The sequence below is a fragment of the Miniopterus schreibersii genome (assembly GCF_964146895.1).
Source record: "Miniopterus schreibersii genome assembly, chromosome: 6".
Lineage (NCBI taxonomy): Eukaryota > Metazoa > Chordata > Mammalia > Chiroptera > Miniopteridae > Miniopterus > Miniopterus schreibersii.
In genome coordinates, this window is record NC_138107.1 from 8,745,438 (window position 1) to 8,758,044 (window position 12,607).

Sequence of the window (12,607 nt, forward strand, 5' to 3'; positions counted from 1 at the left end):
CCCCGCCCAGGCCGACTTGGAGGTCCCGGGGCTGAGTCACACGGCAAGACCACCCTGGTCGGCGTCCCCACACACGGCGGCCCTCACACCCGACGCGCGGGCCGCCGGCCTGCCCGCCCGGCCCCGACGCCCGTCGTCGCTGCGCCACTTGTTATGCTCCAGCTCGAGCCCTTGACCCAAAAACCTCGCAGCCCGAGAGCGGCAGAGCCGGCCCCGGGCGGCCTTTGAAGGCTTTGTTATTGTTTGGGTTTGAATCGATACGCCCCTCCCCATCCTTCCTCCCTCGCCGCTCTGCACCCGCTCCCGCCTCCCCGCGCTCCCCGCGCCCCTCCCCCTCCACTTTGGCGCCTTTTCCTTCCCGCCACGTCGTAGCGGCGTAGACACCATTCTGACCGCGAGATCAGGGCGGGGCGCGCCGCGCTATGCAGATCGGCGGCTTCTGATTGGCTGGGGATGCGCCGCCGGGCCGGGGCCGGGGGGCGGGGCCGCGGGGGAGGCGCCCGGGCGGGCGGCTTCCCTACCCCCTCTCCTCCCTCTGTCAGCCAGGCAGCCCGGCTCCCCGCCTAGGCCTCCGGGAGAGGCCCCGCCCCGTCCCCGCCCGCCAGCGCGCGCCCCCTGCAGGCGCGCTCCGCCCCTTTACTCCTGGCTGCTGGGCGAGCCGGGCGTCTGCTGCAGCGGCCCCGGTGGCGAAGGCCGGAGAGGACTTGGCGGCAGCGGCGGCGGGACCAGCAGCAGCAGCAGCAGCAGCAGCAGTAGCTCCAAGCCCCCTGTGCCGCGGCCCTGCCACGCGAGTCCCGCGAGCCGTCCACCCCGTCGCCCTCGGCGCTGCCTGACCCCTCCGGAGGGTCCACCAGCCGCCAGCCCCGGCAGCACCCCCAGTTGTCCTCCGACTCGCCCTCGGCCTTCCGCGCCAGCCGCAGCCACAGCCGCATCGCCACCCGCAGCCTTAGCCCCAGCCTTAGGCACAGTCCCATCTCCAGCTCCTGCCGCAGCTCCTCCAGACGCCGTCCCTGCGTCGACACCCTGGAGGTTGGGATGCTCTTGTCCAAAATCAACTCGCTTGCCCACCTGCGCGCCGCGCCCTGCAACGACCTGCACGCCACCAAGCTGGCGCCGGGTGAGCGCCTCCCTGATCCGGAGATGGGGAGGGGGGCTGGACCCTCAGGGTGGGAGTTGGGGGCTCGCGGGCCGGCACTAAGTTCCCTGCGTCTCCCCCTTTCCTAGGCAAGGAGAAGGAGCCCCTGGAGTCGCAGTACCAGGTGGGCCCGCTACTGGGCAGCGGCGGCTTCGGCTCCGTCTACTCAGGCATCCGTGTCGCCGACAACTTGCCGGTGAGTGGGCGCCCCGCCGCGGGGAGGGCGCGCCGGGCGGGGGTCACACGGCTGTGTTTTGGCTCAGCGAGGGGATCTAACGAGGCTCTCCTGGGGTGATTTCCAGGTGGCCATCAAGCACGTGGAGAAGGACCGGATTTCCGACTGGGGAGAGCTGGTGAGTGCCGAGGAGGGAGCGACCCCCGGGATGGGTGGGGTGAGGGGCGCCCTCCGACTCCCGCCCTAACGCTGCGTCCCTGTCCCCGCAGCCCAATGGCACCCGAGTGCCCATGGAAGTCGTCCTGCTGAAGAAGGTGAGCTCGGGCTTCTCCGGCGTCATCCGGCTCCTGGACTGGTTCGAGAGGCCCGACAGTTTCGTCCTGATCCTGGAGAGGCCCGAGCCGGTGCAGGACCTCTTCGACTTCATCACGGAAAGAGGGGCCCTGCAGGAGGAGCTGGCCCGCAGCTTCTTCTGGCAGGTGCTGGAGGCCGTGCGGCACTGCCACAACTGCGGGGTGCTCCACCGCGACATCAAGGACGAGAACATCCTCATCGACCTCAGTCGCGGCGAGCTCAAGCTCATCGACTTCGGGTCGGGGGCGCTGCTCAAGGACACCGTCTACACGGACTTTGACGGTGAGCCAGGCCTGGGAGGGAGCCTCCGGGGGGAGCTGCCCAGGTGGCCCGGCCTGGCCTGGAGGCCTCCGCCAGCCTCCCTCTCCGGCCCTTTGTAAAGGTCATCGGGCCGCCTGGCTCCATGATAGCAGGGGTGGGGCGAAGAGCGCTTCCCAGCCGGCGATTTCAGGCCAGCTGAACCTGTAATGTTTCTGGCATGATTTTTATTTTATTTTTTTAAGTGGAATTCGGTGGGTTCCAAGCTTTGCCGATGAATAAGAGGTTGCGGGCAACCGGCCGTAGCCCAGATTTCTGAAGTCTGACCCAGTTTTCCCCGCCAGGAAAAGGATGGGAGGGGGGAGAGGGAGAGAGCGGGAGAGATGAAAATTGATGCCGGTTTTGTAATTTTAGTTTTGTTCTATGAGTTTAGCTTTTTTTTTTTTGGTAAGGTAGTTTTCAGAGCTGCAGTTTTTCCTCCCCTTTGATCGAGGGACGGATAAAGAATAGAAACAGTAGTTTCACTAAATAATTCATTTTGTTGATTTTTTTTCTCTCTCTCGGTGTTGTGTGGCGAGGGAGTCGGGAATGAATGTTGTGAAATAAGATCTCTTGCTGGTTTGAAAATTAGTTGGGTGTCTCCGAAGAGAGAATGAAAACCTATCCTAGGGAGGGGCTTGGAGCGGGTTCTTTCAGAAAAGATGGAATGAAGAGCTTGAGATCAAAGCAAAGTCGGGTGGGTCGCCATCTGAGCAGCTTAACCTAACAAACGACAGCCTTTCAAAACTTGTGACTGGGGCTTGTGGTTTGTGTTTATTTGCCCTTGGAGGACGCTGGGTTGGGCTGCATTTTTTTGTATTTAACAGTTAATGGCTGGTCGGATCCTCCCATGTTTTTTCTTTCGAGTGTTTGCTGCCCCCTGGTGAGCACCAGAGGGATGGCCCCTACTTTTTTTTTTTTTTTTTTACAACCCAAAGTTTGTAAACAGGAATCACGTGGTCTGAAACCAGCTCTGCAGCTGTCTACCTTTCCAGTGTGGGGAGGAAAGAGTGTGGGTGTCTGCCCCTGCGCTCAGAGGGTGGGGAGGAAGGCCTCCCAAAGGGCACCCTGACTTAGGATGTTGTGCAAGTGTCCTCACCTGCATCAACATATCTGAGATGAGACTCTCACCCTAGCTCCTGGGCAACCTTCAATGCAGTTTAAGGTTAGCCTGTGGGATGCCTCCCTTGACTGTGCAGACATTCGTCCCTTCATCCCCTTATGGGTGGTCCTGCCACATACAGGCCTCAGGCTTTGGGTCTGCGGCCAGCCTGTTTGTTTCTTGGAGCAGTTTGTAAAGAATTTTAGTGTATAGCCTAGGCTGGTAGAGAGGTGGGTCATGGTTGGAGAGATGCCATAAGCTGCTTATCCACTCCTTTTAGCTTACAGGGGAAAATGGTGAGAGAAGGCAGGTGGTGCCTTTTGTTTTAGAGTTACTCAGCACACCCCTCAGTTGCTTGGTGTTTTATTTTTGCTAAAAGCCTGTTTTCCTTTCTATTCCCCTGGCTCACAGGGACCCGAGTGTATAGTCCTCCAGAGTGGATCCGTTACCATCGCTACCACGGCAGGTCAGCGGCTGTGTGGTCTCTGGGGATCCTGCTCTACGATATGGTGTGTGGAGATATTCCTTTTGAGCACGATGAGGAGATCATCAGGGGCCAAGTTTTCTTCAGGCAGCGGGTCTCTTCAGGTAACTTCTGGGAAGCCCCCTGTTGAGGACAAGCAAGAACACAGTCTTTGGATTCTGGAGAGCTTTGCTCTCCAGGAGATGCCCACCCACCTTTGGCTTAGCAGAATCCTGGGCCAGTGATTCACCCTGCGAGCTGACCCCCAGGAGGCGAATGGTTTGCATTTGAGAATTCCTTAGGCGGTCAGAGGAAGAGCGAGTGTGAAAATATTAAGAAAAGACCATCTAGTTTCACTGAAAGGTTTTTTAAAGTGCCAGCAGAGCCATCCTGATCCCTCAGTGACTGACTGGGAGTAAAAAGTTGAGGGCCCTTTGAGCCTTCTCCCTTAAATTAAGGCAGGCTCTAAATTTTGCGGTTCCAATGACCTCATTGTGGGTGGTGTTCATATTTGTAAGTTGGTAGGTGAATTGAATCACCTCGTGCTCACTGATGTCTCATCAAAATCCCTTGTCATCCTTCCTATTTCTGGTGAGTGGGTGTCGTGGGAAAGGCCCGAGCTATTGAAGTTTGAAAACCACAGGTTTAAGAGGGGTGCTGTTTTTTTTAGCTGAAAGCAGACTGTTGGGTCCAGATTGTAATACATTCTCACTAAAGAAAACGAGTGCTAGAAAGTATGTGGTCTGTGTTGAACCCCAGACTTGCAGGCCCCCAGGAAGCAAATTGGGAAGGCCTTTGCTTTACAAAAACAGGTTGAGTCATTCATGACCTTTCTTGTTTTCTGCAGAGTGTCAGCATCTCATTAGATGGTGCTTGGCCCTGAGACCATCAGATCGGCCATCCTTTGAAGAAATCCAGAATCATCCGTGGATGCAGGATGTTCTCCTGCCCCAGGAAACTGCTGAGATCCACCTCCACAGCCTGTCGCCAGGGCCCAGCAAATAGCAGCTTTTCCAGCAGGTCTTCCCCTCCTGTCAGATGCTCCAGGGAGGGGAAGCTTCTGTACCAGTGACACTTCTCACTAAGCAGGACAGTGCTTGATACAGGAACAACATTTACAACTCATTCCAGACCCCAGGCCCCTGGAGGATGCCTCCGGCAGGGGAAGAAACTCCTCTCCCAGCGTCCTAGGCCTGAATTCCTCATAGATGCTCTCTCCTCATAGGTGTCCAGCCAGCATTGCTGGACTCTGCAAAATCCCGGGGTGGGGGTGGGGGGTGGGTCAGAACCCTGCCATGGAACTGTTCCCTTCATCACGAGTTCTGCTGAATGCCGCGATGGGTCGGGTTGGGGGAAAACGGGTTGGGGTGGGATAGGACTAGCACCATTTTAAGTCCCTGTCACCTCTTCCGACTCTTCTGAGTGCCTTCTGTGGGGACTCCGGCTGTGCTGGGAGAAATACTTGAACTTGCCTCTTTTACCTGCTGCTTCTCCAAAAATCTGCCTGGGTTTGGTTCCCTATTTCTCTCTCCTGCCCCCCTCCCCTCTCCTTCATATGAAAGGTGCCATGGAAGAGGCTACAGGGCCAAATGCTGAGCCACCTGCCCTTTTTTCTGGTCTTCCCTTTTGGTTTTTACTTAACTGTTTCAAAGCCAAGACCTCACACACAAAATATGCACAAACAATGCAAATCAACAGAAAACCTGTAAATGTGTGTACAGTTGGCATGATAGTGTACAAGAGGATTGTAGTTGATCTAATTTTTAAAAATTTTTGCCTTTAAGTTATTTTACCTGTTTTTTTTTGTTTTTGTTTTTGTTTTTGTTTTTTTTTTTTTGAAAGATGCGCATTCTAACCTGGAGGTCAACGTTATGTATTTATTTATTTATTTATTTGGTTCCCTTCCAGCTCCAAGCTTCCACGGCCGCCGCCATAGTTTTCTTCCCTCCTTTCCCTCTGACTTGGGGACCTTTTGGGGGAGGGCTGTGACACTTGCTCTGTTCTTAGGGTGATGGGACTCTCAGGCGGGACAGCTGCTGCAGCTCCCCACTGCTGCGGCCCCCGGGGGTGGGTTCTGTGGGTGACGGGGAGGGGCGTCGCTGACTTGTGTATATAGGGTAGAGACATGGAAACCAGTTCTGGATGGTGTGCCTTCCGGATCCTCTCTGGGGCTGTGTTTTGAGCAGCATGTAGCCTGTTGGTCTTATCTGAGTGAAATACTGTACAGGGGAATAAAAGAGATCTTATTTTTTTTTTTTTTATACTTGGCGTTTTTTGAATAAAAACCTTTTATCTTAACTTGTGGCTTCTAAGTGTTGTCCATGTGGACATGCTCATGTGCATCTCTTGACCACTTGGTAAGTGCCAGAACCCTATCCGAGGAGAAAAAGGGAACTGCAGCCTAAATCAGGTTCCTTCAGCAGGACGTCTGGGGTAATCACTTTCTGAAACGATGTATGGCCAAAGGAGGGGGAGGCGATCGTGGACAAGATTTGGCTTGGGCCCAGTGAAGTCCCAGTCTCTACTTAATGCAAGTTCTCAAGCTTCACTACTACAGTCCGTGTGGCTATTTTCCAGGTGCACTAGCCACATTTCTAGACATAGCTACTTGTGAGTAGTGGCCCTGAAAGTACAGAACATTTCCATCATTGCAAAGTTCTAGTGAACTGAGCTATCAAACAGCCCTATTGTCAGTTGCTTTTTGCAGCTGTCTCCCACTAGTAAAACAGCATGTACCTACCCTTGGTACATATCCCAGTTATTGGAAACACTAATTACTCTTAGTTTACTGATTCACGTTCCCTTCACATTTAATGGGTTTGTTCATGAACAATAGTGGATGAGTGGAAATGTGCTTTTTGACAAGCAGACAGGGTTTTCCCCTCCAATGTCAAACCTTGACAGCAGGTTTATAAACAGTAGGTGACATGTTCTGTTATTTCTTTCCATTATCCCTGGTTGGGATAATTAGTATTTTTAGTATGTTGTTTCTTTCAAGGAATCTGTTTAAGCCCCTTGTTCATTTATATGTATATATATATATTTAAATTCTCATCGAGGATATGCATATTGATTTTATATAGAGAGAAACATCGGTCCACTGCCCCCCCCCGCCCCGCCCACTCGCCCTGACCAAGGACACACCTGCAACCCAGGAATCGAACCTGAGACCTTTTGCTGTGTACGGGAGGATGTTCCAACCAACAGCCCAGCCAGGGCCCTTGTTCATTTCTTGAGTTTAGTTTAAACTGGATGGTAGATGAGGCCACTTAGCACAAGCCTGACAGAGCCTGACATGCTGAGAGCACTCAGTTTGCATAAGTATTAGTAAAGGCTGGCTTCTTGTTTATGAGCAGCAGCAGCAGCAGTTCTCTTAACGTTCTGCCTTCCCTGTGGGTCATCCTGTCCTCGCCCCTTGGTGCGTGTGCACACCCTTTGGACGCTGGCCAGGATGCTGTCCTGTCAAGAGGCTTGAGGGTCCAGGCTGCAATACCTATCACTCCTCACTGTCTGCCCTTAAGCTTGGACTAGATCCCAAACCCTAACTCTGCCCATGTGGCTGCAGGAGAGGAAGGAAGGAAGGATTTCTTGGTTCTGGGGCTGAGTTCCCCTTTTCCCTCCCTCCTCCCTCCCCCCCCAACTCACGAACTCCCAACCTCTTGGAACATGAGGGTTGCATGCCTCTCATCCTTTCCAGTAAAGTTGACACGTGAACAATTAAAAATTGCTCCAAACTTGTAACGAAATCTAGCAAAGCCCCACCCTTGTTCCCCTTGAGTTTCTGGCAGTTTCCCCATCCTCTACTGAGACTACTAAGGGTCTCTGAACAAATACATATTGTGCTTCTATTGGGTGCAACATACTAGGGGTTGTCTAGGAAGGGTGAAAGGTCATATTTAGTCTCTTTTCATGGGTAGTTTAAAATCTAGTGTGGAAAGGAAGTCAGATAACTAATATGACTGCTTGGCCACAAGGATATAGAGGGAGCACTGTTTAGGAGCATCGCCTTGGGAATCCTCCTCGGCCTTTGAATCCTACCACCATCACTTACCTGGGTGCCTTGGGCAAGGTGTCACACTCTGAAACTAATCTTTAAATACAGATACCCCTAGATTGGATTATTAGCAAGATCTGTGTTAAATTATGGGAAGATTGGGTTAAGTAATGAGTGTACTTATGCAAACAAATACTATATCTGGATACAGATCTATATGTAGTGAAAGTACTGAGAAGTACAGGGCAATAAGCCCCTGAATCAGGATAGTGGTTATTACTTCTGGGGAGGAGGAAGGGAGGTTGTGATTTTGGGAGGGGTATCTGCACAGGGCCTTTCGACTGTTTGGGCAAGGCTGCATTTCATAAGCCAGATGGTAAAGACTAAGGTGTTTGCATTACTCCTTTTATTTTTAATTTTATTTTTATTGCATTTATTGGAGTGATATTGGTTAATAAAATTACATAGGTTTCAGGTGTACAATTCTATAATAACATCATCCATATATTACATTGTGTTCACCACTCAGAGTCAAGTCTCCATCACCATTTATCCCCTTTACCCTTTTCTACCTCCCCTCCACCCTGCATTATTATTATTTTTTTAATGTATCTTTATTGATCTCAGAGAGAGGAAGGGAGAGATAGAAACATCAATGATGAGTCATTGAACAGCTGCCTCCTGCACGCCCCCTACTGGGGTTGGAGCCTACAACCCTAGCATGTGCCCTGACTGGGAATCGAACCCCGATCTCCTGGATCCTAGGTCGATGCTCAACCTCTGAGCCACGACGACTAGGCTATTCTTTTTTTTTTTTTTTTAATTGATTTTTAGAGAGAGAGGAAGGGAGAGAGAGAAACATGGATGTGAGAGAGAACCATTGATCAGCTGCCTCCTGCACATCCCCTGCCAGGGATCAAGCCCACAACCTGGGCATGTGCCCCAGCCAGAAATCGAACCGGCAACCTTTTGGTGCATAGGCTGATGCCCAACCAACTGAGCCCCACCAGCCAGGGTCACCCTGCATTATTCTTTATAGTTTTGGGTTTATCTTAAATATTTCAGGATAAAATTTTATTTTATTTATTGATTTTTAGAGAAGGTGTGACAGAAAGAAAGAGAGAGAGAAAAAAAACCATTGAGCCCGGCCGGGTGTGGCTCAGCGGCTGAGCGTCGACCTGGGATCCAGGCGATCGGGGTTCGATTCCCGGTCAGGGCACATGCCCGGGTTGCGGGCTCGATGCCCAGTTGGGGGTGTGCAGGAGGCAGCCGATCAATGACTCTCTCATCATTGATGTTTCTCTCTCTCTCTCTCCCTCTCCTTTCCTCTCTCTGAAATCAATAAAGATATATTTAAAAAAAGAAAGAAAGAAAAAAAGAAAAAAACCACTGATTTGCTATCCCACTCATTTATGCATTTGTTGCTTGGTTCTTGTAAGTGCCCTGACTGGGGATCGAGCTGGCAACCTTGGTGTATCCAGGACGATGCTCCAACCAAGTGAGGTACGTCCCGGGCCTCATGATAAAATTTTAAAAGTAATGAACAAATTAGTGCTTATCACATAGGAGGCAGGAGATAGCGCCTCCTTGGCTGAGGTGATCTGGGAAGGCTTTAAAGAGGAGGCAACATTTCAACTGGGCTTTGAAGGATGAGCCTCAGTTTGTTCACCTGTAACCGAACAGACTGAGGCTCAGAGCTGCTAGAGCAGAGAAACCCAGAGGGGCTAATGTTTCCCCCCCTTGGATCAGGGACCAGCACAGTATGGCCTGCTGACCAAGTCTGGCATACCACCTGGTTTTGTACGGCCTGCAGACTAAGGCTAGGTTCTACATTTTGAAATGGTAGAAAAAGTTCAAATGAAGAATATTATCTTGCAACACAGAAAGATTATATAAAATTCAGTTGTCAGTGTTCATAAATAAAGCTCATCCAGTTATGAATTGTTTGTGGCTGTGTTAGTGCTGCAGGGGCAGACTTGAGTAGTTGAGACCTTATGGCTGGCAAAGCCAAAAATATTTACTATGCGGCCCTTAGAAAAAATTTGCTAGCTTCTGCGCTAGACCAAGGTCTCTTTGATTCATTTGCATCTTTCTTAATATTTAGCAATAACAGCTAACACTCATTCAGTACCTACTATGTGTCCAGCTTTGCACATATTAACCTAATCTTACAACAAATCTCCATGAGGTAGATGCTATGATTTATCCCCATTTTACAGATGGGGAAGACTGAGGTGCAGAGCAGTTAATTTCCATGTCAAAGATCACATACCTAAAGAAGTGGCCAGGTCAGAATCTGGACCCAGGCAATCCATAGTCCTTATCACTCTGCTAATCTGCCTCTCAATAAATACTTGTGCGGCTTAGTCACATCAAGGTTCCTTCAGGGCCCAGGATCTGGAGGTCGGGGCAGGTCTTTCCCACACTCCAGAGAGCCGGGTGAGAAGTTCTATTCTGTGGAAATAATTCATTATTGGCTCTTGTGAGTTACCCCGCACTGGGTCTGGGGCAGAGAGGAAGCGTTAGAGGCGGTGAAAGGGAGGAGGGAGGGGACGAGGGGGAGGGGAGGGGGGAGGGGCCAGGGCACATTTCTTGTAAATGTTGCTCAGCTCCCTCAACTGCTCTGCTGGTTCTTGGAAACCCTCACCACAAAGGACCTATCGAGAACAGTGTTGTAGCAGATATGGCCTCATCCCCCAGTACACTTCCTGCCCAGCCTTGTACTACTAACCCCGATTGCCAAGAGCAAGGTTACAGTGACCCCTCCGCGTTGCTGCGGGAGGAAGTGCAAAAATAAGCAGAACTAGGGTCAAGCTGAGAGGACAGACTTTATTTTTATTTATTGTAAAAGCACATCCGATGTACAGAATTGAGTTAATCATAATCCTTGGCTTCTAATATATTCTCACCCCTGGTCCAGGCATGGCCTGCTGTCATTATTTCATTATGTTGGGTGGTGAGCCTTCACCCAACTCAAGAAGACATCAACAATGACATCCATCTATCTTTATGATCCTCTCTCACTCCATTCCTTGCCTCTATCCGACATAACCTACTGTCAGAAATTTTGTTTAGCATTCTCTTAGATTTCTTTAAAAAGTTTTTATTTTATAGGCATGAGTTCCTAAATTATGTAGTGTTTAGTTTTAGTTGTTCTTGAACTTTATAAAGAGGATCATGCATGTATGTAGCGATCTGGAACTTGCTCTTTTCACTCAACATTATGTTGTAAAGATTAGTGCACGTTGTAGCACTCAGTCCATTTTCACTCTAGAATATTCCATGATATGGACAGGTATTTGGGCTATGGCCCGTGGAGGCCAGTCTTTAGGGGCCCCCTGGGATAAGTTGCTTAGGAGGTCTGCATGCCCAGCAAGGTGTAGCCCTTGCCCAATACCCCAGGGTGAGGGCCAGTAACCATGTAGCCCTTTTGGATTTATCCTTGGACCACCTACTATGCACCAGGTACCACGCCAACAACACTGAGAACTCCTTTTTCATGGGTGAGTAGACAGAACCAGGCTTTTCTCATCTGCACCCTTTAGAGTTCACTGTGACCCCAGCAAATGGACAAGTGCCACAGCAAAGCAAAGACCCGACTGCATGGGCTCCCAGTGAGCTCTATGGATCTGACGGCGACTGTTGTGCATGGGGTGGGGTGTGGCATGTGGGTGTGTGCGTGGTGTGTGTCTGAGGTGGTGCAGAGGTGATGGTGTGGTGTGGGGGGGGTGTGCACATATTGTATCTTCGGTGTGTGTAGTGAGCAGGGTGGTGTACATGTGCTGGAGTGTGTGTGTTGGTGTGCACGTACAGTAGGGTGGTGTGGGTGTTACACATGCGTGTGGATGTGCACGCACACACTCACCCGTGGGTCAATGCCTGCTCACCACAGCTGGGCCAAAGAGCCCTGTTTCTTCACCCGGGGCCGGGCTGCCTCCTTGCCTACCTCTGCCCTGGTTCTTTCCTCTGCCCGCTCCCTTCTCTCAACTCTCCCGTCTTATCTTCTTTTGATCTCCAGCTCAGGTCCCTGCTCCACAACCACCCACCCAATTCCCGGGTGCCTCTCCCAGTTCCTCCTCCAGGCCGCCCATCCCCCTGACCTTTGCGCCCTCACCCTCAGCTTGACCTTGCAGGCTTCGTACACTGCTGGCCGCACCCTCCTCCAAACTCCTCCCCGGGGTATGACCCTTGCTCGGCCTTGGTCCCAGGCCCTCGGCAGGAAGCAGGCGGCAGTCTCGGACGGGCAAAGTGAGGAGAGCGAAGAGCTCTTCAGAGATGGGGCAGGTGTTGGGAAACCGGGAGGTGGGCAGCGCTGTGCCCTGGGGCTGAGCACCCGAGGGCGGAGGGAGCAGAGCCGGCCCGATGGGATCCCGGACCTTCGACCTTCAAAGGGGAAGCTTCAGTCTGTGCTAACCCCAGGAACCCAGACAGAGAAGTAAATAACCCGGCTGTCTCCTTCCCACCCTCTCATCTCCTACCAGGGCCCCCACCTGGTGTGAGGCCGTCCCCAGGTCAGCCTGCTGCACGGAGCAAGACGGGGCGGGGCGGGGGTGACTCTGCAGAAGCCAAGGAAACTGCCCAGCGCGGGGCTGCGGGCTTCTGCCCTCGCCCAGCTCCACGGGCCATCTCCGCTGTGGCTCCCGCACTCCAGCACAGGCCTCTCTCCGGAACTCCAGGCCTCTTAGGTCCCCCTGCCCAGGGTCTCCCAACAACCCAGTAACTGAATATCGCTTGTGTGCCTGCAGGACAATGGTTGAGGCCAACCCCTGAGTCTCCACCCGCCACCTCTCGCCTCTCAGTTCCACTCATGAAGTTCCCAAGACACAAAGATGCTCACAAATTTTCCAAGTGCAAATAGGTTTTTTTAAAATGACAAATGGCCCGGCTGGTGTGGCTCAGTTGATTGTATGTCATCCCATGAGCCAAGGGGTCACGGGTTCGATTCCTGGTCAGGGCACATGCCTGGGTAGTGGGCTTGATCCCCAGTAGGGGGCGTGCAGGAAGCAGCTGATTGATGTTTCTCTCATCAATGTTTCTATCTCTCTCTCCCTTCCTCTCTCTCTAAAAATCAATAAAAATATATATAT

The 12,607-nt window shown here is 51.9% G+C and overlaps 1 protein-coding gene across 1 annotated transcript; it reads left to right on the forward strand.

The window, feature by feature from the left end:
* The first annotated feature begins 644 nt into the window (after positions 1-644).
* Positions 645-5,822, forward strand: PIM1 (Pim-1 proto-oncogene, serine/threonine kinase). Its single transcript, XM_081140153.1, has 6 exons — positions 645-1,117; positions 1,225-1,331; positions 1,438-1,488; positions 1,580-1,946; positions 3,475-3,651; positions 4,374-5,822. Exons 1-6 carry the CDS (start codon positions 1,036-1,038, stop codon positions 4,529-4,531), a joined length of 942 nt encoding a protein of 313 aa, XP_080996279.1. The 5' UTR covers positions 645-1,035; the 3' UTR covers positions 4,532-5,822.
* Positions 5,823-12,607: the final 6,785 nt, after the last annotated feature.

Coding starts and splice junctions, on each gene's coding strand:
- PIM1 (XM_081140153.1), top strand. CDS start 1,036: ATGCTCTTGTCCAAAATCAACTCGCTTGCCCACCTGCGCGCCGCGCCC. Junction 1,489..1,579: donor TTTCCGACTGGGGAGAGCTG/GTGAGTGCCGAG, acceptor CTGTCCCCGCAG/CCCAATGGCACCCGAGTGCC. Junction 1,947..3,474: donor CGTCTACACGGACTTTGACG/GTGAGCCAGGCC, acceptor CCTGGCTCACAG/GGACCCGAGTGTATAGTCCT.